We start from the raw sequence: 27,962 nt of genomic DNA, 5'->3' as shown, positions 1-27,962 counted from the left end.
AGTCCTGCGGGGGTCCGCGTGAGCTCGGTGGTAGCGCTATCACCCGCACGCCTCCGTAAGGCAGGATATTCTGTTCGGGTCTATCCACGTGAAGGATAGATAGTGTCTGTGGTGTAGTAGCACGGCTCATTCCTGCCTCTCTCCCTCTGTGGAGCTGAGATAAATAATAGCACCGTCATAGTTCGGGCGAAGGTATAGAGGCAGGGGCAGTGCCCAAGTGAGCAGAGGCCGAGGGGTGGCCTTGCGGAATATCCACGTGCACGGGGGTACTTCAGGTATCGATACGATATCGATACCCGCATCGATAGCAGCAACGCCACCACGCGAGGTGTGCTTCTGCCTACGGCCCTCACGAGGCGGTGGTGCCTGGCGGAGGGCAGCAGGTACACAGGGGCATCACCGGGGCAGGGGCAGCCTTAGAGGCTCCCAGTGCTCCCAGTGCTCCCAGTGCTCCCAGTGCTCCCAGTGCTCCCAGGACCTGTGGGGTGGCACGGAGGAGCCCGGTGGGCTGTGGGCACGGCGGAGCCCCCGCGGGCTGGCAGGGAGGGCGGCCGGCCATGAGTATTATGGGCTGGCTGGCTGGACGCTGGCTCCCGGCGACTATTATGGGATGCCTGCCCGCACAAGGGAAAGGGGGGGGGGGGGGGGGGGGAGGTGGCGGTGAGTATTATGGGATGTGCGCCTGGGGTATGACTATTATGGGATGTTCCGGGGGTTACTACAGCTTGCTGTCCACACACACACACACACACACACACACACACACACACACCCACCCCCCGTGACTATTATGGGATGGCGGGCGAGGGGCCGCGCCGCGGGGGGCGCAGGGTCCCGGTCGGGGGGGGGGGTGGGGGGGGTGGTGGTGGTGTGGTGTATATTATGGGATGTCGGAGCGAAGGGGTGAGAGGGTGGGGAGTATTATGGGATGTTGCTCGGCTGAGGAGTGGGGGGGGGGTGGGGGGGGCATATTATGGGATGTTTCTAGACTGGGGGGGTGGGGGGGGTTATTATGGGATGCCGGGCCGGGCAGTGAGTGGGAAGTTCTGAGGGGAGGACGAATATTATGGGATGTCTCGGTTGGGGGGGGGGGGGGGGGTGTTGCCGGGGAGATGGAGGCGGAGCCTGTTGCCGGGGTCCCGGGGCATATTATGGGATGGAGGCGGGAGCGGGGCGGGGCCTGGCCGGGTTTTTTCCCCTTTAAGAGGCGGTGCCGGGGTCGGAGCCATTTTCCCTTCAGCAGCAGCAGCAGCACCAGCGGCGGCGGCGGTGGTGGTGGCAGAGCGGAGCTGGGGGTCTGCAGCCGGGTGAGGAGCCGGGAGGGGACGCGGGCGGGCACAGTCTCCCCCCACCCCCCGGGACCCCCCCCAGCTCCTCCATCTCCTCCGCGGCTCCCCCTTCCCCGGGGGGCCGCGCTGTCCCCTCACGGGCGGCCGCAGGACGCGCCCCCCTTCCCCCTCCCGGCTGCGTGTGCGGGGTGCGGGGTGGGGGGCGGCCTCCCCGCCGGGCTCTGCCGCTCGCTGCTCGGCCTCCGCCCCGGCGGCCGTCCCCGGGGAGAGGCGGCCCCTCGCTGCCTTGCGAGCCGGACTTCCCCGGCCCCGCCCCGCACCGTGCCCCCCCCACCCCCCCTCCCCTCCGCCACCCCCGCCCTGCGCCGCGCAGCCCCGCTCCGGGCGGGGGCGCGGGAGCGGCGGGCAGGGAACGGGGCTGCGGGCAGCGCCCAGGCACCGCCGCCTTTTGTGCGGGGTCCCCGGGGGTCAGGCGTGAGCCAGGGCTGCAGGGGGATGGGGGGGGTGTTCCCGCAGGAGGCTGCTTCGGATCCCGTGCAGGTGCTGGCTCGGTTGTGCCTGGTTGCGGCTCCCGCCTGGTGCCTGCTGCCAGCCTTCCCCGGGTACCCGCAGGCTCCCAGCGCAGGGAAGTTGCTAGCGAAGCTTTCTCGCCTCTTGGTAGCACTATTGCTTGGGAAGCCGGAGTTGGTACCCGCTGTAACTTTCCTCTTCGTTCCTTTCGCTGAAGCACCGGCTTGGCTGGCGAGAAGACGACGCGGTCTGTAAGCCCGGGCCTCCCCCAGTCTGGAGGACATGGCGTCGGGCATTGGGTCGCCCTCACCGTGCTCCGGGGGCAGCGATGACGATGAGATGGAGATCCTCCTGAACAACGCCATCCCCCAGCACCAAGGTATCGAGGGCCTGCAGAGCCCGGGTGTGAAGTGGGGTAATGCTCCTCTCACCATGGGTATGTGAAACGCGTGGTCTGCTGGGGGTGGGGGGGGGGGGATATGGCTATTGACTCGGAGCCAGGCGTGCGGTTTTCATGTGGGTATCAGAGTCCTGGGGCTACTTTACACCTCCAGGCCCGTGGCTTCGCGTCAGGTGGAGCTGACTTCGTGCCGAGACATCGCGGGTTGTCAGGGGCGCATGCTTTGAGGAGGTGTGAGGGGTGGAGGCAGCATGTCCAACCCTTACAGGCTATGGAAACGCCTGCCAGTCTCATCCCTCCTGAGTGGGGAGGGCGATGGGGGGCACTATGTGAAAGGGCAGCACATCTGGCTTTTTCATCAGGGATCCCAGACCTGCTGACGTCCAGAGCAAACTGCCCTGGGCTGTTGCGTGACCCACTTTTTCTTCACCACACCCAATTATTGAGGCTTCTTGTGGTTCTTGCTCTGTGCTGTCTGCTCACCTTTGCTTTTCTTGTAGTCTTTGTACCTTGCCTTTTCCCTCTTGCTTGCATCCTCGTCACCATCAGACTGGAGTTAGAGCCCTGGGTACTCCTCTGTTTCTGGTGTTATCGCTGCATGTCCACAGAGCAAGTCCTTAAACATCTGGATTCTCTGCTTCCTTGTAAAATGGAACGTGTATCCTAATGTGCTGGACTGTAAGACAAGTTTGACTTTTCTTACCAGGTCGTGCTGTAGTGTTGTAGTATCATATGACAAAATGTTGCATCTGGAAAGGGAAAGTGGTGTTAAGGGCTTCTTGGCTTTTTCTCATGAGGCTTGACTCCAGGTGCCTTCTGGTCCCGCTAAAATCTTAGGTAGGGAGAAGATTGTCAGTAAGCCTTGTAAGGAAAGTCTTGGTGAAGAAAAACTTAAAATCACTGCAAACTTGAGAGCTTTAGGAGATGCATTGGAAGGGATGGGACACTAGAGGCTCTAAATCAGAACTAGCAGGAGAGGAAGATGTGGAATCCCTGAAGGAACTGGTGTTGCAGGACCGTGCCAGTGAAGAGCTACTAATTGGCTGGCAGCATGTCAGGGATGCAGGGACCCCAAACCCTGAGAGCTCTACCTGCCTCCCCTCATCCCACCGCCGCAGCTCTCTCTTGACCTGTGTCTTCCTCCATCCTGCCCAGCCCCTGTGGTCAGGAGGCCATTTTCCCTTGGAGGCAGAAGGAGTGACTCTGGCTGTGTGCGATGGGCGGGGCGGCAGGGGAGGGCGAATGGCTGGGCTGCTCCTGCAGGCTGCCACAAAGGAGCAGTGGGCTGCCCCTGCCCTGGGGCTGCGGGGAGACAGGCCTGGGGAGGGGATGGGAGCTTGTGGGTCCCTGCCTTTGGGGTGAGCTTGCCAGCTGTTGGCATAGAGGGGAGGGTCAGGGGGAGAAAGCTGTGCCAAATCCAAATCAGAACCGAGCTGCTGAGCAGCAGCTTACCTATGGAGGAGGCCAAGGAGTGGCTTATGGACTCTATTTTGCATGCTGATGCCCTGGTGAAGAGGTTAAGTAACTTCTCTTCTGGAGACCTGAATACTGTTTCAGTCCTCTATTCATGTTCTCCAATATATTCACTATTTCATCTCCTTCAGATGTGGCCATCTACTCTCTGCCCTTTCCTCTTGTTTGGTTAAGGCAAACTTCTGGGCCTTAAGATCTGAGTGCAGCTCTGCTTGGAGAAGGAATACTGTGGAAATAGGCCTTGTTGGAGGGAGGGAGGAAAATGTGTTACTTACTATATGATTAAGTAGTATATGTTATAAACAGTAACAGGGTAAGCAGTTGTAAATGCTTCTATGTTTGTAAGTATGTAGCAGCTAGACAAATCAAGTGATGTCTGTGAAAAGTGGGCTATGGTGTAGCGCACAAACGGGGGGTTGAAATTACATGTCACCTCTTCCCCTCCAGAGCCTGAAGAAGAGCCGGAAGAAGAGCTTCTGTCTGAGGCCGAAACACCCAAAATTAAGAAGAAGAAGAAGCCCAAGAAACTAAAGGAACCCAAAGTGCCCAAGCTCAGCAAGCGTCAGAAGAAGGAGGTGAGGAACAGGATGTCTCGGATCGCGCTCTATGGATATGTGGCATGAGGGGATTGGCTTTGTTGTTGACCTACAGCAGCAATCCGTTGTATGAATCCTCTAGAGCTTGGGGAGAATGTGGCATTTAGTGCTTATCCGGGGTATTTTCTCACAGCTGCCTGATCTTCTCTCTCCCTCCCTCCCCAGCTGGGGGACAGCTCTGGTGAGGGCAATGAGTTTGTGGAGGAAGAAGAGGAGGTTCTGCGCTCGGACAGTGAAGGCAGTGACTATACTCCTGGGAAGAAGAAAAAGAAGAAATTAGGGCCTAAAAAGGAAAAGAAAAACAAAGCGAAGCGCAAGGAGGAAGAAGAAGAGGAGGAAGAAGATGATGACTCCAAGGTGAGAGGATGCCCTGCTGATGGCCTGCTTGTTCCTTGCTTCCCTTTATCCAATTTTGGGGATTGGAGCTGTTTGTGACTGTGCATGAAGTGGGTACAGTTCAGTTTCTTCCTCTCCTAAACCTGACTGATTTGAATGCTGTCCCATCTTGCATGCCTTCCACCTTCCTACCTTAAACCCACGTAGAAAGTATATTAAATCTGAAGACTTTCCCCACTTTTGATGTTCTAGTGAGGCTGTGTCCTATGGCAGTGACAAGTGAAGGTGGGGAGGAGGTGGAAATCCCCCAGTCTTGACCCACTGGGTCATCTGTAGGTGCAAGGTAGATGATGTAGATGTATGGAAGCTCTTCTGTAGAGCATGCGCTTTCGCTCAGAGTTGCTGTGATTCTCTTTGCACAGGAGCCAAAGTCATCTGCTCAGCTCTTAGAGGATTGGGGCATGGAGGATATTGACCATATCTTCACAGAGGAGGATTACCGCACTCTCACCAACTATAAAGCTTTCAGCCAGTTTGTCAGGTGATCTGCAAGTCTGTAGCACTTGGAAGGACTCCTGAAGAGCAAAAAAAAAAAAAAAAAAAGACTAGGTTTTGTGTCATGAGGTTCCAAAACCATGTTAGAGACACTAGCATCCTACCTAGAGCAAAAATTGAAGCAACACTAAAATAATTGATGCACATATTTTGTTTTCAGTGATTGAAAATGATGCAAGTTCTTACTTCTAGTCCATTTCCCCCCCCCCTAATGTGCTAAATTCCATTTTGATCTCCAAATCCTGGAGCGTTTACCTCCACACTGTGTGAAGGATGGGAGGGAGTGGAGAGATTCATTGCCTGTTGAGATCAGAGATTAGAAAGGAATGTAGCTTGGGAGAGAAGTGCTGCTGGGAGGGTTGGGGGGGGGGGAATGGGAGGAGAAAGAATCATCTAGACTTCAGGCTGGTTAGTAACTCTTCCTTCCTTAACTGTATGCAGGCCACTTATTGCAGCCAAGAACCCTAAAATAGCTGTGTCGAAGATGATGATGGTACTGGGAGCCAAATGGAGGGAGTTTAGCACAAACAACCCATTCAAGGGAAGTTCAGGTGCATCTGTGGCTGCTGCTGCCGCTGCAGCTGTTGCAGTAGTGGAGAGTATGGTGACAAATGTGGATGCTGTGCTGCCGCAGCCCCCGGTAGATGTGCCGCTCAGGAAAGCCAAGACAAAGGAGGGCAAAGGTGAGATAAAAAATCTGATGGGGTGGCAGAGAGAGAGTGGTGTCAAGGCAGTAGTCCTTTCCACTCACAGGCTCCTCTGTTCCCAGGACCCAATGCTCGGCGGAAGCCCAAGGCCAGTCCTCGTATTCCTGATATGAAAAAACCTAAAACAAAGAAAGTGGCACCTTTGAAAATCAAACTGGGAGGATTTGGCTCCAAGCGTAAGAGATCATCGGTAAGTGACCCTCCTTCATTGATATTCTGCGGAGGAGCTGATGACATGCTAGAGATGCTGGGATCTGGGGCTGATTGCTGTCCCCAGCGTGCATGCCTGAGCAGCAAATCTTTCTTCTTCCCTACCTCAGAGCGAAGATGATGATCTGGATGTGGAGTCAGACTTCGATGACGCCAGCATCAACAGCTATTCTGTTTCAGATGGATCTACCAGCCGCAGTAGTCGCAGTCGCAAAAAACTCAAAGCTGGGAAAAAGAAAAAGAAAGGTATTGCTGCTTGCTGTCAGCTGGAAACAGAATTGCAGCTAAGTGTATGTAGAGATGAGAGGAATGTCTGTGCAGCATTTGGATGCTTCTCAGTGTACTTGAGGAGAATCCTTCATGGAGGAAAGACCTGATTATTACTTCCAGTAAGGAAAAGGTGCCCGGGAATTCTTTCCCTCTTTGGTAGAGGAACAGATACAGTGCTGAGTTTTCCTGGCCTATGCTACACCTTTAATTTCATGGGTGGAAGGAGCCCCAAAGGGCTTCGCTTCACTTCTGTTTCAGTTTTTGCCCTGTTTATTACAAGGGCAGAGAGATACAGAATCCAAAATTCACTCTGCAACTATATAGTCAGGTGCTGAGGGAGGCTCCAGGCTTTAGGCACCAGCCCTTGCTGCAAGAAGCTTGTATCTGCTGTGCCTTGTGCTATTCTAACTCCCCACATCCTCTGCAGGTGAGGAGGACTCCACAGTGGCTGTGGATGGTTATGAGACTGATCACCAGGACTACTGTGAGGTGTGCCAGCAGGGAGGAGAAATCATACTGTGTGATACCTGCCCTCGTGCCTACCACATGGTTTGCCTGGACCCAGACATGGAGAAAGCCCCAGAGGGCAAATGGAGCTGCCCACACTGTGTGAGTACTGGATTCCCCCGAATCTGTTGTCAAGGGGGAAGGTCAGTTGACTTGATGCTGTTCTTCAGCACTAATGAAGATAATCACAAATGTGTCAATCTGATTTTTTTCTGATTTCCTATTCCTGTAGGAAAAAGAGGGCATTCAGTGGGAAGCAAAGGAGGATAACTCTGAAGGTGAGGAGATCCTGGAAGATGTTGTGGGGGATGCTGAGGAGGAAGATGACCACCATATGGAGTTCTGTAGAGTCTGCAAGGATGGAGGAGAGCTGCTATGCTGCGATGCGTGTCCTTCGTCCTATCACATCCACTGTCTGAATCCCCCATTGCCAGAGATTCCCAATGGGGAGTGGCTGTGTCCTCGCTGCACTGTAAGTTCCTGCTCTACCACTCTCCTGTGGCTAAAAGAGCAGATGGATCTGTTCCCTTTTGAACATCACATTTTCCTGGAAATGCTAGGTCCTCAGAGGAGGCTATTGCATTTTTGTCATAGCTCGCTGAGGTCTGGCTCTCTGTGGTTGGATTTAGCTTGGTTGTTTTTACTCCAGAGAGCAGGAAATACAGGATTACAGCAATTGAGTTTCGTGAGGTTTGCCCATGTGTGAAGTAATTGGGCAGTCTTGGGTCCAGGATGCCAAAGCTCAATTTTCTTGGGCCCTGTGTATATGTAGAAGCAGCAATGTGAGTGCAAGCAAATTCAGCACTTAAATATTTTAAGCTGATACTGAGCCAAACAGATCTTGTGCTGCAGGCTTTGTAACACCAAGCCCTTTCATAGTAGATGGTCAGAAATTTCACACTGTTGCAAGACGTTACTGAAATGAAGTATTATAACTGGCATTAGATGCTTTCAGTCAGTGATGAGGACTTCTAAGATAATGAACAAAATAGAATCTGCTTCAGGGTACATCCCAATACTGGGCTGATAGTTCTACAGAAAAACATTTGGTACATTGCTGGGCTTAATGTCAGTCCATCCAACCAGAACTCCAATGTGTGTAATTCATGTAGAACTTCTGAATTTTTTTGTGCCCTGGGGAGACAACTAAATTAAGATACTGAATTGGATTCCCCAGTCTTGGTTGGGAGGGGAGGGAAGACAAACTAGAGAAAGCTCAGGGAAATGCTGGAAATAAGAGGATGAAAGCTTCCAAGCCCAAAGCGTAAACTCCGCTTGTGTAGTAAAGCACTAAGGAAGAGAACAGTGACTCTTTGAACACTCTCTACTCCTCAGCACTTGCAGTTAGAATACTTACAGTCTGATATAATGATCTGTCTAACTTTTTAGTGCCCAGCTTTGAAAGGAAAGGTGCAGAAGATCTTGATCTGGAAATGGGGTCAGCCCCCAGTTGGTCCCCCGCCACCACGTCCACCTGATGCAGACCCTAATGCTCCTCCTCCGAAGCCTCTGGAGGGTCGGCCTGAAAGGCAGTTCTTTGTCAAATGGCAGGGCATGTCCTACTGGCACTGCTCTTGGGTGTCGGAGTTGCAGGTGAGTTTAAAACTTTTTGCCATCCACCCTTATGATATGGTTATTTCTGTGGGTAATTGGGGAGAGATACTTATGATCTCTAACTTTGTCCTGACTCCAGTTGGAGCTGCACTGTCAGGTCATGTTTCGAAATTACCAACGCAAGAATGATATGGATGAGCCACCCTCAGGGGACTTCGGAGGTGAAGAGGAGAAAAGTCGAAAGAGAAAGAACAAGGACCCCAAATATGCTGAAATGGAGGAGCGCTTCTACCGATATGGGATCAAGCCAGAGTGGATGATGATCCACAGAATCCTTAATCATAGGTAGGGAAGGAAGCAAAGACAAATTTTTCTCATCTAAATACCTCTCCCTGTGGAAGAGCAGGAGGATTTTTAACAAATGCCTTAGGTAGGGTTAAGGGAGAGTGGATGAGCTAAGCTGGATCGTTAACGAGGGGGAAAAGTGGGAGTTCTTTTGTTTATATGACAAACATTGTTCTTGTGTTTGTTGCTTCATTAAGGGATCCTTTTCTTCTCTCCAACTTGAGTGGATTGGGTGAATGGTGTCTTTTCACTGTGCTTAAGACTTACTGGTTTCTCCCTCAGTGTGGATAAGAAGGGGAATGTCCACTATTTGATTAAATGGAGAGACCTGCCCTACGACCAGGCATCGTGGGAAAGCGAGGATGTGGATATCCAAGACTATGACCTTTACAAACAAGCTTACTGGAATCACAGGTAGGAGAAAATATCTAGAGGTCACATTCCTCATAATCAAATACTTTCTGTTGAGATAATCACTACCTAGCACAGGCCACATTACAGAAGCCATTAAACTTGTGTATTCTTGGGACTGTCTCTGCATAGGGAGCTGATGAGGGGTGAAGAAGGAAGGCCTGGCAAGAAGCTAAAGAAGGTGAAGATGCGGAAACTGGAAAGGCCCCCTGAAACTCCCACGGTAGATGTAAGTTACTGTTTATTGCTTTGGTGCCGTCTGATGGAGCTTGTGGTTTTGAGTGGGGTTGAGGCTTGGTAAATGGAAAACCTAAGGGTGATAAACACAAGGCTTGTAATTCCTTCCAGGCCTAAAAAGTAAATGGGTTCATACAACCTTCAGATAAGCCTAGTCTGTATGCTGGAAACAGACTGGCACGCTATTGATAGAAATAAAACTATTTTCTTAAAATAAGGTGGGGGGGCTGATGGACACCTGACTTTTTAGGGATTTGGTACTGGGCTTAACCTGATGGTTTTCAGTGGATATTGGGCTTAATCTGGTGGTTTTCAATGGAGTCTCATCTAGAGAATGTGTTGACTGGGAAAGAACTCTTGGTAGTTGTCTTGATAAGGTAAATAGTAATCTCAACTCTTCCTTCTTTCTCCTGTAGCCAACAGTGAAATATGACCGGCAACCTGAGTACCTCGACGTAACGGGGGGTACCTTGCATCCATACCAACTGGAAGGACTGAACTGGCTGCGTTTCTCTTGGGCTCAGGGCACAGATACAATCTTGGCAGATGAAATGGGTCTGGGAAAGACTGTGCAGACAGCTGTGTTCCTATATTCCTTGTACAAAGAGGTGAGAGGCCAAACATAGCTGGGAGAACACTACCCAGGAAAATGCCACGAGTGAGTGGATGCATTCATCTAACGTTCTTAATGATTCTGTTCGTAGGGCCACTCAAAGGGACCCTTCTTGGTGAGTGCCCCGCTCTCCACTATCATCAACTGGGAACGAGAATTTGAGATGTGGGCACCAGATATGTACGTAGTGACCTATGTTGGGGACAAAGACAGTCGGGCCATCATCCGTGAGAATGAGTTCACTTTCGAGGATAATGCCATACGTGGAGGCAAAAAAGCATCCAGAATGAAGGTACAGAACTTTGCTGTATTGCAAGCCTGAACTGGAAGAAGAGATGCACTAGACTGGTTTTCAGCAGCCAAGATTCAGATATTCTGAAATTCCTGGGAACTGACTATACTTTTTAGCTTTGCAGGGGAAATAACTACAAATTGATGACTACTGGGTATTTAGTTAGACTCCTTTTCTAGACTGTTTTAAGCACTTACCAGTCTGAACCATACAGCCCTGAAGAAAAAGGGTGTTGACTAAAGCAATACTGGCTATAGGCAAGTCTTTATTCTTCTGCTTAATCTGTGAAGTTGTGTATCATGCTCCCTACAGATCTAAGTCAATGTCAGAATTGCCAACCTGCATGAACTTGACTCCTCCTTCTTACCTCTCTATGAGGAATTGGCTGGTAGTAAAGCCACATCTAGACATCTGAGAAATTGCATTCTGTGCCCAGACAGGAAGGAAGATCCTGACATAAGTGGCTGTTTTTAATAGAATTTTAGTCTAGCTACCACCTTATTTTTTTACTAGGAAAAGTGTTCCCAGTGGCAGAGTTAAATAGGACTCCTTGGTTTTGGTTTCCCTTGAAACTTATCTGCACCGAGTACTAACAAATTTTTCTGATAAGCTATTTAAGTCTTAACTTTTTGATGAGCTACATACCTCCAGATCTTTCCATAATGTGCCTCTATTCACAGCTTATTTGTAAACTTGTTTCAAGACTTGATTACTGTCCATAAGTAGTAAGTAACAAGGAGGCTGAAGAGACTTACTTGTGTAAAACAATAGGGGATTGAAGAACTGGAATGCTTGGGTGGTATTCTTGAATCTGTTGACAGGAAACTGCATGTGAAAAATGGTTTTGACGTGCTGCTCAACCATGGCTTGTTGGAACAGCTTGGAGAGACCCCTTTGTCTTGGGGCATTCCCTTATCTCATTACCACGTCCCTTCTTTTCCTTTGCAGAAGGAGGCTGCTGTGAAGTTCCACGTGCTTCTCACCTCCTATGAACTGATCACAATTGATATGGCCATACTGGGGTCTATCGACTGGGCCTGTCTCATTGTGGATGAAGCTCATCGACTGAAGAACAACCAGTCTAAGGTACGGAAAAGCATAGGTAATGCCGTTTATGGGCACGGCACGTGTTGCAGAGATAGTTCAGAAGATTAGATTGCTGTTCCTAAGCAAGTAAGTTTGTCTGCCAGCTCTTAGTCATATGTTTGACAGCAAATTTGATGCATTATCTTAAAGGCGGGGAGGGGTGGGGGGAACAACCTTCATTTTGATTATAACTGGTAACAACTTCACTTGTCGTGTGTCTCACTCATTAACTCAGTTTCCTCTCTGAGTAGACAATTGGTGTATACTAGAAAAAAATGTTAAAAAAACAGAACAAAGAAAACCTGGATGTTTTTTCTTAAAAATAGGCTTCTCTGGAAGCAGATCATATACCTGCACCATCTCTATTATGAAAGGGTTTTTTACCATATTGAGCGTAAAACAAGCTTCATGAGCACAATTGTCCTGCTTCCAGAGTAATCTTGGCCTCTGCATTCATCTAGCTTTGTAGCAGAGCTAATTCTATGTTATAGAAAGGGGAGAGGTGGGCAGGGGTGTTCAACAATGCCTGGACAAATGCTGAAAGCCATACAGCTGCTTTCATACAAGGCTGTACCTTAACTAAGCTTGTTTTAATTCAGTTGAATTGACTGTACTTTCTTAATCCAGCCCCTCCCTAAGCCCTTGTGTTTTAATTCTGGTATTGATTTGTCTGTCTTCAGCTGGATTCTAAGGCTTAGTACACTAAACTGTTACTGGAAATCTGGTTTTATAGGTTCTTGCAGGCTGTAAGAGAAAGTTACCTCTTTGTTTAAAGAAAAAATAGCTTCAGCTTTTCAGATCCAAATGTGAGGTATCTTTCCAATGTATCACAGCTGTGCTTGATATCCAGTTTCCAGATCATGCTTGATTGTAAGCCCTAAAACTGAATGTTGTTCTGTGCTTAGAATTGAAATTATTGGAAACGGTAAAGAACACTTATTATTCATACATATGAACTGAAAGAGAATACTAAATCTCAAGGCTTCACCATGACTAAGTTGCAATTGATTATCCACCAAGACCATTAAGTCTACCTCTTTCTAGATCAGTTTCCTATCCCTTAAGGACAGCTTTAAGTGTTTGGATCGAGACAGATCAGCTTTTTTGGCAGAAGGTGATGTTTGCCTACCAACAAGTATCTTTTTACAGATATAAGTAACTTCCATATTTCTTTCCAAGAAAGGAATCCTTCTGATATAATAACCAAAATGAGGGGTGGCATTTCTTTTGATTTTGTTTGCCACCTAGTACAAGCTACTCTCATACTGTTTAATGTTATATCATGTTAAGTTTAAAATGAACAAACAAATGGCTAGGCTCATAAATTACTGCTTTGTCAATTTGTGCTAGCGAACACTGTATACTTGTGCTTTTCAGTTCAGTACCTTACCTGCTCACTAGTTCTACCTGGAATTACTTCATTGTTGTGAAAGCCAGCACAAATCACTTCAAAGGCATATTGGCAAACCCTTAGCTCTTTCTCCTCTGCTTGTTCAGAACTCTGGAATGCTGCCAGGATTGATATGAATAGGAAGAGTGACTTGGTTATTTCTAGAAGTCTCGAGGCAGAGAAGTAAGAATGTAGAACACTAATTTAGAGGAAAGTACGTAGTACAGCAGTCTGGAAAAGATTGGTGGTCTGAAAGCTTGTAACTTAAAAAAGCAAGGGAAATCTTCTAGCACCTGATGGCTTGTAGGACTTGCTGCAGTCACTTGTTATGCAGAAGAGTGATCCAAATAAGATCAGTCTAGCGGCCCTGACTGGAATGGGAGCTACTTGGAGCTCTTATCCAAACAGCTGATACAATCTAAATCAAATCCTAGCTTGTTCTTTTTTTCTAGGACTTTTTTTATAGGACTGTGACCTAAGTCTTTGTCTCTCCCTCTTCCTTCCCTACTCTCTACTTTTCCAGTTCTTCCGCGTGCTGAACGGTTATTCACTCCAGCATAAGCTGCTGCTTACAGGAACTCCCCTGCAGAACAACCTGGAAGAACTGTTCCACCTGCTGAACTTCCTGACACCAGAGAGATTCCAGTAAGTCTTGCAGTGCAAGTCCAGGCAAAGCTTGCTTGTCTTGAAACTCCTATTCCCTTTTTTTTTTCGCTCTTTTTCCTTTGTGGATTTTGCTGAATGTCTATTTCTCTGCAGTAACCTGGAGGGCTTCTTAGAAGAGTTTGCGGATATCGCCAAGGAAGATCAAATTAAGAAGCTGCATGACATGTTGGGCCCACATATGCTGAGGCGTCTCAAAGCTGACGTTTTCAAGAACATGCCATCTAAGACCGAACTTATTGTCAGAGTGGAGTTGAGCCCCATGCAGAAGTGAGTTTGGGGATGGCACATTTGCTGTGGAACTACTGTTGCTCTGTTCTGCAGTTCCAAAGAGGATGCTGAAACAGCCTTAGCTTCCTTGCAAAGCTTTCTACACAGTGGATAGGAGGAAAACTTCCTGCTGCTGCTGTAGTTGAGGGGAGGAGTAGTCCTGTGGTCTGATATAAGGGTTAAGGGATAGTAACTGCCACTGGCAGAGCCTAGGTAGTTACCAGGTAATGGCAGGAGCTGTATGGATGTTAACAAACGAGTATGGTAGTTGCTCTCATGAGGGTTGCCTGAAGGGTGTGGGGGGGTCTTATGTACATATATTTTTTCTCTTTTCAGAAAATACTACAAATACATTTTGACAAGGAACTTTGAGGCACTGAATGCACGTGGTGGTGGAAACCAAGTTTCCTTGCTCAACGTTGTTATGGATCTGAAGAAGTGCTGCAACCACCCCTACCTCTTCCCTGTGGCTGCTATGGTATGTCCAGTTGCTGACTTATTCTTATATAAGCAAATTCCCTGCTGGCTGTTACCAGGGAGACTGTGAGCTCCATGGCAAGTATGGAGGGATTCCCTTTTTATTCTTGTGCTATTTTTCCCCATCCTGTATATTTATGCCTTTATGTAGACATCACATACTGGAAGGCCTCTCCTTTTCCATTATCTTTATTGACAACTAAGAACATCTTTTGATTCTCTCAAGATGAGAGAGACAGAGTAGGGACTGAGTCAGAAAGAGGGGATTCTAGGAGTTAAACTGCAAAATAAGTAGCACAGGCTGGCACTGATGTTTTGTATAAGTAATGCTGTGCATTGTGGTTGTACTGAGTTAAATGACTAGACGTGAGTCAGCATCTGAAGAACACAGCTAGGGACTAGTATCAAGCAGAAGCAGTTTTCTTCTCTCACCCCTCGCTTTTTCTTTCTTTTTAGGAAGCTCCAAAGATGCCAAATGGCATGTATGATGGTAGTGCTCTTATTCGAGCATCTGGAAAGCTGTTGCTGCTCCAGAAGATGTTAAAGAATCTCAAGGAAGGAGGTCACAGGGTGCTCATATTCTCTCAGGTATGTGAGGGAAAACCTTAAAGCTGGGAATTCCTTTCCTAAGGAAAGGAGACTGTTATTCTGCTATCCCCTTGTCCCTCACTTCTTTTTGTGGTGATTTTTGATATGCAGATGACTAAAATGTTAGACCTTTTGGAAGACTTCCTAGAACATGAAGGATACAAGTATGAGCGGATTGATGGAGGAATCACGGGCAATATGCGTCAAGAGGCTATCGATCGCTTCAATGGTAAGAATTCTCCTCTGTATTTTATGTACAAAATTAAATTTCTTGCCTTGTATGTGCTTAGTGTTCAATATGGGATTGTTGATAGTGGCCCGAGTCATCCATTGCTCTTCTGGAATCTTAAACTGGTGGTGATTCCCCTGAGATGATAAAATTCTTGTTTGAGTAATGTGTTCTCCCTTGATTACTTCTGTTCTCTCCTTTTTTTCCAAGCTCCTGGTGCTCAGCAGTTCTGCTTTCTGCTTTCCACTCGAGCTGGGGGTCTTGGTATTAACTTGGCCACAGCAGATACTGTGATTATTTATGACTCAGACTGGAACCCCCACAATGATATCCAGGTGAGTTTGAATGAGACCACTCACTATAGGGAGCCTTTGAGGAAGAAGGGAAGTGAAAGCATCAGAGGGAGTGAAGGAATTTGTGGTGACTTTCCTTCTAGAAACATACAAAATTAGAGCAGTGAGGTTGGGTAGAGATGGGAAGTGAACAAGCAGAGGGCATGTCTTAACTAATGTTAAGACTAAACACGAAGGCAAGTGTGAAACTTGTGGAAGTAGGTGGGGTGTAGCAGGCTACTGCTTGTGTTGCTCTAGACTGTTCTGAGTGTCTCCCTCTTCTAGGCGTTCAGCCGTGCACATAGAATTGGACAGAACAAGAAAGTGATGATATACCGCTTTGTGACAAGGGCCTCAGTGGAGGAGCGTATCACTCAGGTGGCCAAGAAGAAAATGATGCTAACTCACCTGGTAGTGAGACCAGGATTGGGCTCCAAGACAGGCTCCATGTCGAAACAGGAACTTGATGACATTCTCAAATTTGGCACTGAAGAGCTCTTCAAGGATGAGGCAACTGAGGGTGGTGAGTGCCTGAGAGTAGAAGTGAAGGAGGTGGGGAAGTACTAAATAAGGAATCCTTACCTAGCTAGTAATTGTAGGCACAGTACTGATCAGAGCTCTACAAGGAGGTCTAGGGTGTCATATCCTCTCCTAGTCCCTTGAGATCCACATAGCAGATGTCTGTCTGTGCTCCTTCCGCAGGGGATAACAAAGAAGGTGAGGACAGCAGTGTTATCCACTATGATGACAAGGCAATTGAGCGCCTCCTGGATCGGAACCAGGATGAAACAGAAGACACAGAGCTGCAGGGCATGAATGAGTATCTCAGCTCCTTCAAGGTGGCCCAGTATGTAGTGCGTGAAGAGGAAATGGGGGTGAGTATGAGGTGGACATCAGCTAGGGTCTTCTGCTGGATTCTATAAGAGCAGTTAAATCAAGCTCTTATGCTTTTAAGGGCAAGTAGGCATAAATCTACTCAGGCAGGTTGGGATATGTGATGTAGGGCTCTTAGTGTTAACTCTGTGTGGCAGGAGGAAGAAGAGGTTGAACGGGAGATCATAAAGCAGGAGGAATCAGTGGATCCTGATTACTGGGAGAAACTGCTCCGTCACCATTACGAGCAGCAACAGGAGGATCTGGCCAGGAATCTGGGGAAGGGCAAACGTATTCGCAAGCAAGTTAACTACAATGATGGCTCTCAGGAGGATAGAGGTACAAAAATCCACAGGAACCTGGGGGAAATGGGTGTAAGTATGTGTTACTGGGAGAGTAACGGAGTAGCGTCTCAGGCTCACGTGCTGTTTTTCTTTCAGACTGGCAGGATGACCAGTCAGATAATCAGTCAGACTATTCAGTTGCTTCTGAAGAAGGAGACGAAGACTTTGATGAGAGGTCTGAAGGTAAGTTCTGGTGAAGCTGGAGCTCCTGGGTCACTTTCTCTGCCTGTAGTAACAGCTGGGACTCTGGATGCTTGGTACACTTTGTGGTGCCCTTCTGCAAGGGAATTATTCACGCAACAATGTGCTGTGCGTTGTCTCTCCTCCTTAGCTGCGTTTCTCTCTTCAGCAGCTCGTCGGCCTAGCCGCAAAGGCCTGAGAAATGATAAGGATAAGCCTCTGCCTCCTTTGCTTGCCCGAGTAGGAGGGAACATTGAGGTAAGTAGCAGCAGAATAGGTCTGTAAATTCTAGTTGTTCCTATATGGCTGTTTCCATATCTATCTTTCCCTCATTCTAGGTGTTGGGTTTCAATGCCCGCCAGCGGAAAGCCTTCCTTAATGCTATCATGCGCTATGGAATGCCACCTCAGGATGCATTCACCACTCAATGGCTTGTTCGGGACCTCCGGGGCAAGTCAGAGAAAGAATTCAAGTAAGTGCATTAGGCAGGGATGGGCAATGTTTAGCCCCTTTGAGGAAGAATGAAAAATGGCCCTCTTCTGGCCTTTTTGTAAAACATTAGTTTGAGCTTTGCAGGGCCATGAGGAGAGACTAGGACCTGGGAGAGGCCAGGGTGTTGCTTCTGGTTTTCTTCCTTGGACTCAATGCATCAGTCACCAAAATCAAATGCTTGCATAGCCAGGCAAAGCACGTAATAATACCTTCCCAGTTCTTTCCAGGCTTACAATTGTTTCTGGCTTAACATGAAGACAGCTGTGTCCTCTATGAATGTAACAGTTCTGTAAGGAAACTTTTGTGAAAGGGGGCCTGGAACCTCAGAAGTTGTCATGATGGCTTAGAAGGCTTGGGGTGACTTCCATTATCTGGGAAGGGGTCTGATGTGGAAGGGGTCTGTCTCCAGCTAATCTATTTTATGGCCTAAATGACTTGTCTTTTAACTGCTCTAGAGCCTATGTCTCGCTGTTCATGCGCCATTTGTGTGAACCTGGAGCTGATGGTGCAGAGACCTTTGCAGATGGGGTCCCTCGGGAAGGCCTTTCCCGACAGCATGTGCTTACTCGCATTGGGGTCATGTCACTTATACGCAAAAAGGTAGGTGCCTGAGAGCAACACAGCCTTTTCTCTCCATCCAGCTTCTAGTCACTAGGGTGCTGAGCTAGTGAGTTCTCTCTTCTTCCTCACTTATTTCTTTGGGTGTTGAGTGATCTGTCTCTTCTGGTTTGAGGACAAGTCTTGTATGACTCTTCCTGTGATGTCTTTCTCTCCTTCTCTTGCAGGTGCAGGAATTTGAGCATGTGAATGGTCGCTGGAGTATGCCAGAATTGGCAGAGATTGAGGAGAACAAGAAGCTTTCACAGCCAAGCTCCCCCTCTCCCAAAACTCCAACTCCTTCAACACCGGGGGATACACAGCCAAATACACCTGCCCCTGTCCCTCCACCTGGTGAGAGCTTCCCCCTTGTGAAATTCTGTGTCCTGACCTCATCCTGGCTCTTCCCCTCACCGGAGCTGTGGTGGTGGGGCTTGGGGGTGGACACAGATCAACTTACCTCTCGTGTTAGGAGGGCTGCCAAATATATTTGCAAACCCTTAAAGGCAAGAGAGGACACCAGCTTTCCTTGGATGAACAGATATAAATGAGAAGCTGTGTTTGAGGAATGTGGTTTTATCTCGAGTGATATTGGTCCCATTTGTTTGGGGATAATCTCCAGGAGTGAAGGAGATGTGTGCTTAGTTACATTGAAGGAAAGACCTTACTGATGGCTTTTCTCCTTCTCTTGTCTGCTGTGCTGCCGTGGGATGGGGAATATACAGAGGAAGGAGTAAAGGTGGAAGAAGGAGCCAGTACCAAGGAGCAAGGAGAGTCAGCTGAACCAGAGAAAGAGCTTAGTGCCTCTGCTACGGAAACAGAGGCCCCTATGGAGGTGGGTGTTGGGGTGCTTGTTTGCCTCATGCGATTGCAAATATCTCTACTTGTGCTCACATTTACAGTTCTTGGAACAATGCTTAAAGATAATTCTTACATCCTCAGAGCTGGCCTAGCAGTTCTGTGCATCTTTGCTTTCAGAACTGATTTGACTGTGTTCTGTTTCCATGTGCTGCTTTGTCTCACTTCTCAATGATTTGTCCTCAGCAATGTGCCCAGCCTGTGGAGACACCACCACAGGAAGCAAAATCCCCAGCAAATCCCACAGAAGCAGAAGAGAAAAAAGTAGAGGAACCGGAGGTGAAGGAAAGACCAGATGAGCCAATGGAAGTTGAAAGCAAAGGTATCTCTAGAGAGGTCGTCAGTACCTTCAACATGCACCAAAACAAAAATACAAATGTCTTCCTAAAGCTGCACCTTCTCTGCCTTAGTACTTCACCCTACAGAAACAGATATAGTCAGTGGGGACAATTCCAGGACTTTGAACAGGGAGTCAGGGAACAGTTTCAAGTTTCACAGATTCAGGAATAAAGCCTTGTACTTGCCAGCTCCATCTCACGTTCCCCTTTTCTCTTGCAGCTGATGTGGAGAAAGTGGAAGACAGAGCACCTGTTGAGAATACCACTGAACCTCCTATAATCACCTTGGATGAGAAAGGTGAGTCATTCCATCCTCTTCTTGAGTCCATCTTTTGCAAGGATTCATTGTGGGTCCAACTTGCTGTGTTGTCTGCTGTGTTCTAATGACTTCTTGTGTGTACAGATGAGAAAAAGGAGGATGATAAGAGAGACGTGGTGATGCTGCAGAATGGGGAGATGCTGAAAGAGACAGCAGATGAAAGGCACAAGAAGGCAGTAAAGCAACGGTTCATGTTCAACATAGCTGATGGTGGCTTCACAGGTACCAGACATCTTTATATACCTGGAAGTATAAGATACCACTTGTTTTCATGAAATAACTTTCAATTATTTTTGTGTATCTTGCCTTTCCAGAATTACACTCCCTGTGGCAGAATGAAGAGCGGGCTGCAACTGTCACAAAGAAGACCTATGAGATATGGCATCGGCGTCATGACTACTGGCTCCTTGCTGGAATTATCAAGTATCCTTACCCTGATAGACCAGTTCTCTCCCCTTGTACATGAGCTATTACTGTGAAGGTGACCGTCTCGGGTCTGACTGCAGTACATCCAGTGAGACTGTCTTTATCTTCTTTCACCAGAGTGAAAGTGGTGGGAGGAGAGTTTTCCTGTCAGCACAGTTAAGATTTAGTAGGACATAGTTTTCATTCCTTTCCCTTGGCTCCTGTTCCTCCCCTCCCTGCACCCCCTTTCCCCCCACCTCCTCTCAAGAACTGTATCTGCCTGAGCTGCATATTCCCTTGTTCTCACTGCCTTTGTTTGCCTGAGCTCATCCCATCTCAGTCATGGCTATGCCCGTTGGCAAGATATTCAGAATGATCCACGTTACGCCATCCTCAATGAGCCCTTCAAGGGTGAGATGAACAGGGGTAACTTCCTGGAAATAAAGAACAAGTTCTTGGCAAGGAGATTTAAGGTAAGGCGCTCTCTTCAGGGTGACAAGAGCCTTTCAGCTGGATGGGCCTTTAAGAACAAGATGATTGCCTAGTTGAGCTTGATGTTTTGATTTTTACTTTTTCACTGAAGGGAAGGCTTCTGCAGTGCCTTCTATTAAAAAAAAAAATGTCAAAATAATGTAGTAAGTAGTTTCATGATAGGAGTCCTTTTCTTTTGAAGTGGTGTTAAGGAACTTAGTTCAGTGCGCTCTCTGCTTCCACCTCCTCCCAATGTTGCTTCAACTGGCATGCAGGAGACATGCAGGTTCAAATGGCTGTTCCCACCACAAGTTCTGCCTGATGCGCCTAATGGTGTACCATTCTATATGCCTAAGCAGAATTTAGAAAAGTTGAATAACATTACAATGGTGAAAGAGTAGCTTTCATTCTGTCTAAACCTACTTGGGAGTGACTACCATTTAGCTCTGGAAGTTAAGACCAACGCAGTTAGGCCACGTAATTCTGAATCTTGGAACTAAACATTAATTTGATATAGTCTGGCTGATCAGCCCTGCTCTAATAGTACTAAAATTAATTTCTTCAAATGTCCCTGACATGCTTAACTGTTCTTTAGGTGCTTCCTGTAAGTAGCATAGGATACTTCTCACTCAGGTTCTAAGGAAAAACTTCATCCCAAATGCTCGCTGCAGAAAGAGTAAATGAGCAAGTAACCTGGTCCTCAAAAAGCCTTTAAAAATCTGAGCCATCTTAGCAGAGGAATAAGAACTTGAGTTTGTGGTAGTATTCTTATTAGACTAGATATACATAGCCTGGTTTTCCTGTGTGCCTGGCTTAATGGAGCTCTTATCTTGGAGTAAGGCCTAAAATACCACAAAACAAACAAGCTGGTGAAAGGAGACTCGGGTGCAGAATCTCACCTTATGAAGCAGTAGAGAACTAGATCAGAAGCAGGCTAAGGGGTGGTGCGAACAGGCTGCTTCTCCAGCAACTGCTGGATGACTTTCTCATTATTACCCTATCTTTCAGCTCCTGGAGCAAGCACTGGTGATTGAGGAGCAGCTGCGACGAGCTGCCTATCTGAACATGTCAGAAGACCCGTCTCACCCCTCAATGGCTCTGAACACACGTTTTGCGGAGGTGGAGTGCCTGGCTGAGAGCCACCAGCATCTATCTAAGGAGTCGATGGCTGGGAATAAACCAGCCAACGCTGTGCTGCATAAAGGTGATTGTGTGTGCTAAGCAAGACTGGAGATGTGTTTAGCATTGCTGCCCCCTCCTGTCTCTTTCTTGGGCAGAGCCCCTTTTTTCCTCCCCTGAATGTGTCCTTTCATCTTCTAGTTCTGAAGCAGCTGGAGGAGCTTCTGAGTGACATGAAGGCAGATGTGACTCGTTTGCCAGCCACCATTGCCCGCATCCCACCCGTGGCTGTGCGCCTCCAGATGTCGGAGCGCAACATCCTCAGCAGACTGGCCAACCGCAGCAGTGAGCCCCCTCCACCACCCCCTCCCCAACAAGTACGTACCCCTAGCAGGGCTGTCTAGGAGTGGAAACAGCCCCATTTTGAGGTCTGTTGATAGTATAATATGATGGTGTTGATTCACATCGTCTTCTCTGGTTTACAGGTGGCCCAGCAGCAGTGAGCCCCCAGCCCAGTGCTGTTCATCTTTCGGCCAAGCTGAAGTGACCCTCCCTCCCCTACCCCTTCACGCTCTACCCCTCTGCCTGACATTCCTGACTGGGTGCTGTTTCCCTCCATGGAAGCTGCCGTGCAGGTCCCCGGGAGGAGGAGAGCCTCCTTCCGCTGCAGCCAGCCCGTTGGAGCAAGGAGTGTGCTGAGGAGAGAGGGGGATGTATGATGGACTCTGTACATAGTGACTGGAGGCCGCGGCGCCACGTCTGTTACACGGAGAGCCTGGCTACATTGCTCGCTGCCTTGGCCTGGGATTCCAGTTATTATTTTTTTTTGTTTTCTAATTTTATTTCGCGTTTGTTTACTGAGATGAGTGCACAGGTGAGACCAAGCAAAAAAAAAAAAAGACGAAGCCAGGACAGAGACAAAGCTACCTCCATCAAGATCCTTTTTAATACAGAAACTGACCGGACTTGTCCACTAATAATAATAAAAAAAAAAAACAACACAAAAGTGACGACAAAACAAAAAACATAAAAAACAGAGCAAAATCTTGGTAAAAGTGGAAAAAAAAATAAAATTTCCTTGTATTTTACTTCGTTTTATTTTACAGTGTGTAAAGGGGGTGGTGCGAGGGAGATGTGGGAGGGGAAGGGGCTGGGCTGAGGCGCTGCCGCCATCTTGTGCGGGGGCGGGCAGGGGGCTGCGCGTGCGCGCGGCCGTTAACGGCCTCCACGTGTGGCGGCGGCGCCATGGGGCGGAAGCTCGACCCGCTGAGGGAGAAGCGCGGCCCCGGCCGCAAGGCCCGCAAGCAGCGGGGGGCCGAGGTGGAGCTGGCCCGCTTCTTGCCCCACGGTAAGTCGAAATCGAGTCGAAATAGTCCCGGGGCGGTGCCGCCGGGGCGGGTGGTGCTGCCTAACCGCCGCCTGTTGTCTTCCCGCAGAGGAGGAGAGCGGCAGGAGGAAGCTGTCCAGCCACGCGCGGAGGAGGTGAGGGGGGTCCCGGGGTCTGGGTCCCGTCATGGTGCTGCTCCCCCTGGGCCTCACGGTGTGTTCATTCCGCTGCAGGGCTGCCAAGAGGCGACTGGGAGCGGCCAGCGGCCCGGCGGGGAGGAAGGCGCCGGGAGGAGGAAGGCAGCCGGCAGGTGAGTGCTCTGGGGGTGCCTTTGGGCTCGCTTCTGGGACCTGCTACACCAGGTAGGGGCATATTCACTAAGGAATAAAACAACGAAGAGCCTCTTTTCTGCGCTGTCAAGCCGCTTCTGAACTCCCTGCATAAACACCATCAGGATTTTACAACCATATTTTAACGTGGTAGTCTACATAACCCTTTATAAAGCTGCTTTGGGGAGGGTTAAGAACACCTCTTTTGTTTTTTGACTGCCAAAATTGATGTGGAGGGGCAAGCAGACCCCTCTCATTGACAGGCAGCTCAGGTCCGTTGTGCACACCAAGTCAAAAACACAGAACAGTTGCCTTTGCTGACAACACCTAGCTTCTAACTGCTTGTTCTGCCTGTAGCTAAAGAGCAGGTGTCCCCTCAGAAGGAGACGCAACCCAAAAGGGCAGCAGGACAAGCCCTGCAGCGCAAGTCTGGCTTCAGTGACGGCAATGCGAAATGGCTGACCCCAGCCAAAGCCAAAAAGAACTTGTCTAAAGGAAACAATGTGGAGTTATCCAGCGATGGGGAGGTGGAAGAGGGCAGCTGGGAGATGGAGGAGGAGGAGGACGAAGATGAGAGTGGAGAGGAGATGGTGGATGATTATGGCGCCTCATCGTCTGAGGAGGAAGAGGTAAGAACTTTTTGTGTTTAATTTTTCAAGAAATGCTTGACTTTTCTGGCTGTAAAGACCCAGCAGGCTTAGGGGAAAAGGCTGACCTTACTGGGAGGGATGGACAATGAGGTGATGGAGAGCTTTGTCCTTTTTTGCCTCACAAGAGCAATTTCAAGTTTAGCAGCTGATGCCAGCACAACATGCAACGTCTTTTTTGTTTTTTAAGCACAGCAGATGAATTTCACAGGTGGCAAGGAGTTAAGGGGTATTCATCAATACTGTTTCATTAATCTCTTGTCTCTCTATTTAGCTGCTGCCTATTGAAAAAGCCGCCCTGAAGCAGAAGTCTGACAGGTAAGGATTTGAGAACGTTGCAAGACAGCAGAATCTTCTGTGGTTCAATGAGGAGCCTGAGTTGCTCATTCTTTTCTGTCCTCTCTGACATCTAAGAGGTGATAATTGTGAAGAGCCTGTGCAACGAATTGTTCTGTATAAAACGTCCATTCTTTTCTTTATACCTAGGGGAGGCCTCAGTGAAGATGACAGTGAAGAGGAGGAGGAGGAGGAAGAAGAGGAGGAGGAGGAGGAGACAAGTACACATAAGACGGGACAGAAGGAAGAAGAGAGCAAAGATCTGCAGCTCAACCTGGATGTAGATGAAGAGTTCAAATTGCCAACTAACGAGCAGATTGAAAAAGAGAATATCCTTTATATCTGTGACATCCATGAGCCATATGCACGCAGCAGTACAGAGCCTGGGCACAGCTGAAGAGCTTTCACCTTTATCACGTGTATTGTTTAGCAAGATGCCTGATGAGGCATTTTTAGATGAGCTGCCTTAGCAGTTACTGTATAATGCTGCACTATAGTATAGCTAGGAAATGTGTTATGCCCTGTAAAGGGCTGAGAGCCTGCCCCCATCTTCCTTCTTTTTAGTCCTAAATACATATGGATCCATCACATAGTGTATTCCTCTCTACCCTGATTTCCCAGCAGGTGTTTGTCTAACCCAGTCATAGAGCCTCTGGCAGTAGTGACTCCAGCATACAAAGTGCTTGCTCTTGGGCTTCGGTGATTTTCATTTCCTGCCTCTCCCTGTGCAATTTAATCTTGCTGCTTCTCTTTCTCTGTTGTTCCCCATAGTTGTCTTTGGGGAACATGTGATCTCCTTTCTGATGCAGATAAAGTTTTCAGCGTTGGAAGACCTTTTCCCCATTTTTTTTCCCCTGTTTATTTAAACTAAACCATATTCTTTAAAGTGTCTCACAATTTCTGCCTTGTGAACTTTCCTGTCCAGCTCTGTCCTTTGAATCCCCCTTTCTGGTGAACTCTGTGGGAAGCTTAAATGCTGAGTTCAGTAGGTGTGCGTTCTCCAACAAGGCCTTTCTGGTGCTGGTGATGTGGCGATTCAAGACTCCCTCGTGAGTGATCGAGCCTGAAACAAACTTAATGTGCAAGTTTATTGGTTGGTTGTGATCCCTTAATGGTCCTTCTACCTAACGAGCCACTGGACCTGCACATCATTCACCAGCGCATCAAGGGCAACATGGAGGTGCTGCAGGACTTCAGGGTGAAGCGGGAGGAAGGGCGCACGCGGCAGGAGTACCTCGCCTTACTGCGCCGGGACATGGCTGCCTACTACTCCTACAGCGACTTCTTGCTCAAGAAGCTCATGGACATCTTCCCACTCCCTGAGGTAGATTCCTCCCTAGGCTGACAGGTGAGGACGTGGCAGCCTCCCTAGCTCTTCATTTTTACCTTATTTCTTTTGCTTTCTTTTGTCCAGCTGATAAACTTCCTGGAAGCCAACGAGGTTCCCCGTCCCGTCACCATTCGTACCAACACCCTCAAGACGCGGCGACGGGACCTGGCACAGGTGAGAGCAGAAACCAGTGGCTGTTGCCTGCGCTGCCTGTCACACAGGGTTGTGCCTCAGCCCCGTCTCATTGTCTTGCAGGCTCTCATCAACCGTGGTGTGAATCTTGACCCCTTGGGAAAGTGGTCAAAAACCGGACTTGTTATTTATGACTCCTCCGTGCCCATCGGTGAGATCACCCTTCCCGTCACAGGGCTGAGCTGACCCACTCTTGGCTCTCTTTATTTCACAAGCTGTCTTTTGTTCCGCCTTCCCTGCCCAGGTGCCACCCCTGAGTATCTGGCTGGGCACTACATGCTGCAGGGAGCTTCCAGTCTTCTCCCTGTCATGGCTCTGGCTCCACAGGAGAATGAACGCATCCTGGATATGTGCTGTGCCCCGGGAGGCAAGACCAGCTACATAGGTACCAGCCGAGAGCCTTTCTTGGCAGGCCTGGGAGGGATGCTCTGCAAAGTGATGCATTGCCACTAGTCTGTGCAGAAAGGGGAAACAGAATGGGACTGAATTCAGGGGAAGAAGTGGAGTGGCTGTGCATGGGAAAAAGTTCGGGAGGTTTGCAGCCCTTTGCTGATGTGTTTTGCCCTCTGGCAGCTCAGCTCATGAAGAACACAGGTATGATCTTGGCCAACGACAGCAATGCTGAGCGGCTGCGTAGCGTGGTGGGGAACTTGCATCGTCTGGGAGTCACCAATGCTGTGGTGAGCAACTGCGACGGACGCCAGTTCCCCAAGGTATGTTCCTGTTTGCTCCAGAGCGTTCTTCCTGTGCAGAGTTGTGCTGTCCCCTTAGCAAAGCTTTGTTCTGTGAAGTTGTTTCTCACAGAAGGATGAGCAGAGCTGCAGGGGAGTGTGCTTGTTGCTTCATGTGGAAACATGAAGGGAGACGGGAAGGATCGAGAGATCTTTCCTGCTTTCCCAGTCACCTGGTTCCATTTCTGGTCTCAGTCTTGTTCTCAGTCCCTACCAACGAGCATAACTCTAAATGCACGTCTGCCTGCAGGTACTTGGAGGGTTTGACCGTGTCTTGCTTGACGCTCCTTGTAGTGGAACAGGCGTCATTTCCAAGGATCCTGCTGTCAAAACCAATAAGGTGAGTGCCCAGTGGGGATGCTAGATGAGGGATCAGGTGTGCATCGTGAGAGGGAGGACTTTAGGACATCTGCTTTCTTGGGAGATCTCTGCAGTAGGGAAACTGATTTTTCTTGCTCTTTTCTATTCTGCCTGTTGCACTGGAGCTATTTTTTTTATTTTTTTTTTTTTTGAGATTAGTTCTGCAGAAGACTGCAGAATCTCTTATATCTTGTGCCTCATTCTCCTGCCACCCCTCCATCCACAGTAGTTTCAGAACCCTGGGGGTGCTTCCCTGTACCTCCGGCATCCTAACCTGTCTTTCGCTTTCAGGATGAGAAAGACATCCTGCGCTGCGCTCACCTGCAGAAGGAGCTGCTTCTCAGCGCTATAGATTCGGTCAATGCTGCCTCAGAGACAGGGGGCTATGTTGTGTACTGCACCTGCTCCATCACGGTAAGTCCACGCTGTCGTGGTTATCTCCTCAGGAGCTGGCAGGCCCTGGGTCTTAACGTTTAATCTCTGGCAGGTGGAGGAAAACGAGTGGGTGGTGGATTATGCCCTGAAGAAACGCAATGTCCGTTTGGTGGCCACAGGACTGGACTTTGGCAAGGAAGGTTTCACCAGGTGCGTGCCAGTTCACAAGCTGACCAGGGTTCACCAGGGGCATTCTGTCATTTCTCATCACTTTTCCTCCTCCAGGTTCAAGGACCGCCGTTTCCACCCCTCCCTCAAGCATACACGGCGTTTCTATCCCCACACACACAACATGGATGGGTTCTTCATTGCCAAATTCAAGAAGTTCTCTAACGCCATTCCCAAGGCACAAAAAGGTAACCTGGTACTGGAGCCCTGCTGAGCTGCCTGGGCCTGCTCTCACGGGCTGCTTGCCACGCAGAAACCACGTGGGTTCTTCCTGCAGCACTTCTCTCTTTTGTTGCAGATGAAGAACCTGCTGTGGAAGCAGCAAGTCCGTCCGCTGGCCCTGAGACTGTCGTGGAGCCTCAGCCAAAAAAGAAGAAACTTGAGGACACACAAATTGTCCAGGAACAGAAAAAAAACAAGCCTGCTTTGAAGAAGAGATGTTCTTTGCAGGGGCAGAGGAGACCCTTGAAGGCTGTCCCACGTTCTTTCCAGAAGCCACACGCTCAAGTCCCTGCAAGGAAGAAGCACAAGGTGAAACAGAACGGACAGTGAGAGGAACTGCTCTTCAGGTGTTGTATCCCTCCGTAGGGAGCAGAGGTCAGCGGGCTGTCCTGGCTGCGTGTGTACCACGTTGCTTTTCCTGCTCTGTGCAGATACTCACCGCAGTGCTGAGTGCCCAGGACAGCCACAACAACCCCCTTCACTCCTTTCTCTCCTCTGCATCAAGGACTGACACACTGACCCATTAAAAGTTTTATACTCTTGCTCAAA

At 48.8% G+C, this 27,962-nt stretch overlaps 2 protein-coding genes and 1 non-coding gene across 9 annotated transcripts; all 3 read left to right on the top strand.

The window, feature by feature from the left end:
- The first annotated feature begins 1,150 nt into the window (after positions 1-1,150).
- Positions 1,151-22,424, top strand: CHD4 (chromodomain helicase DNA binding protein 4). 6 transcript variants are annotated; one of them, XM_068699210.1, is made up of 40 exons: positions 1,151-1,307; positions 2,017-2,178; positions 4,120-4,247; positions 4,434-4,625; positions 5,027-5,145; positions 5,601-5,842; positions 5,929-6,056; positions 6,187-6,322; positions 6,774-6,955; positions 7,086-7,325; positions 8,243-8,446; positions 8,547-8,752; positions 9,035-9,166; positions 9,296-9,392; positions 9,817-10,008; positions 10,105-10,305; positions 11,254-11,391; positions 13,305-13,426; positions 13,541-13,714; positions 14,051-14,192; positions 14,648-14,779; positions 14,891-15,008; positions 15,219-15,343; positions 15,626-15,863; positions 16,043-16,215; positions 16,372-16,552; positions 16,654-16,740; positions 16,907-16,995; positions 17,076-17,209; positions 17,685-17,829; positions 18,015-18,180; positions 18,552-18,661; positions 18,871-19,006; positions 19,243-19,320; positions 19,426-19,563; positions 19,656-19,764; positions 20,087-20,219; positions 21,226-21,421; positions 21,538-21,713; positions 21,822-22,424. In XM_068699210.1, the coding sequence occupies exons 2-40, from the start codon at positions 2,082-2,084 to the stop codon at positions 21,837-21,839; spliced, it is 5,754 nt and encodes a 1,917-aa protein (XP_068555311.1). In that variant the 5' UTR covers positions 1,151-1,307; positions 2,017-2,081; the 3' UTR covers positions 21,840-22,424. The 6 variants fall into 6 exon arrangements, with proteins under 6 accessions (XP_068555311.1, XP_068555301.1, XP_068555291.1 ...); XM_068699200.1 differs by having other exon boundaries at positions 16,630-16,740; XM_068699190.1 differs by having other exon boundaries at positions 2,017-2,235; positions 16,910-16,995.
- On the top strand, positions 18,208-18,347 carry LOC137850384 (small Cajal body-specific RNA 11). The gene has a single exon (XR_011092527.1). It is a non-coding gene; the product is annotated as a small Cajal body-specific RNA 11 (non-coding RNA).
- An 88-nt stretch (positions 22,425-22,512) lies between the features above and the next one.
- Positions 22,513-27,962, top strand: NOP2 (NOP2 nucleolar protein). 2 transcript variants are annotated; one of them, XM_068699231.1, is made up of 16 exons: positions 22,513-22,684; positions 22,773-22,818; positions 22,897-22,973; positions 23,350-23,621; positions 23,914-23,957; positions 24,126-24,309; positions 25,105-25,299; positions 25,390-25,479; positions 25,561-25,648; positions 25,742-25,882; positions 26,071-26,210; positions 26,479-26,568; positions 26,880-27,002; positions 27,076-27,173; positions 27,249-27,379; positions 27,490-27,962. In XM_068699231.1, exons 1-16 carry the CDS (start codon positions 22,582-22,584, stop codon positions 27,741-27,743), a joined length of 2,076 nt encoding a protein of 691 aa, XP_068555332.1. In that variant the 5' UTR covers positions 22,513-22,581; the 3' UTR covers positions 27,744-27,962. The 2 variants fall into 2 exon arrangements, with proteins under 2 accessions (XP_068555332.1, XP_068555322.1); XM_068699221.1 differs by having other exon boundaries at positions 22,515-22,684; positions 24,126-24,304; positions 25,100-25,299.

Source organism: Anas acuta, chromosome 1, assembly GCF_963932015.1.
Source record: "Anas acuta chromosome 1, bAnaAcu1.1, whole genome shotgun sequence".
Lineage (NCBI taxonomy): Eukaryota > Metazoa > Chordata > Aves > Anseriformes > Anatidae > Anas > Anas acuta.
Note: the sequence above shows the minus strand (reverse complement) of the source record. Positions and strands in the feature narration are given on the sequence as shown.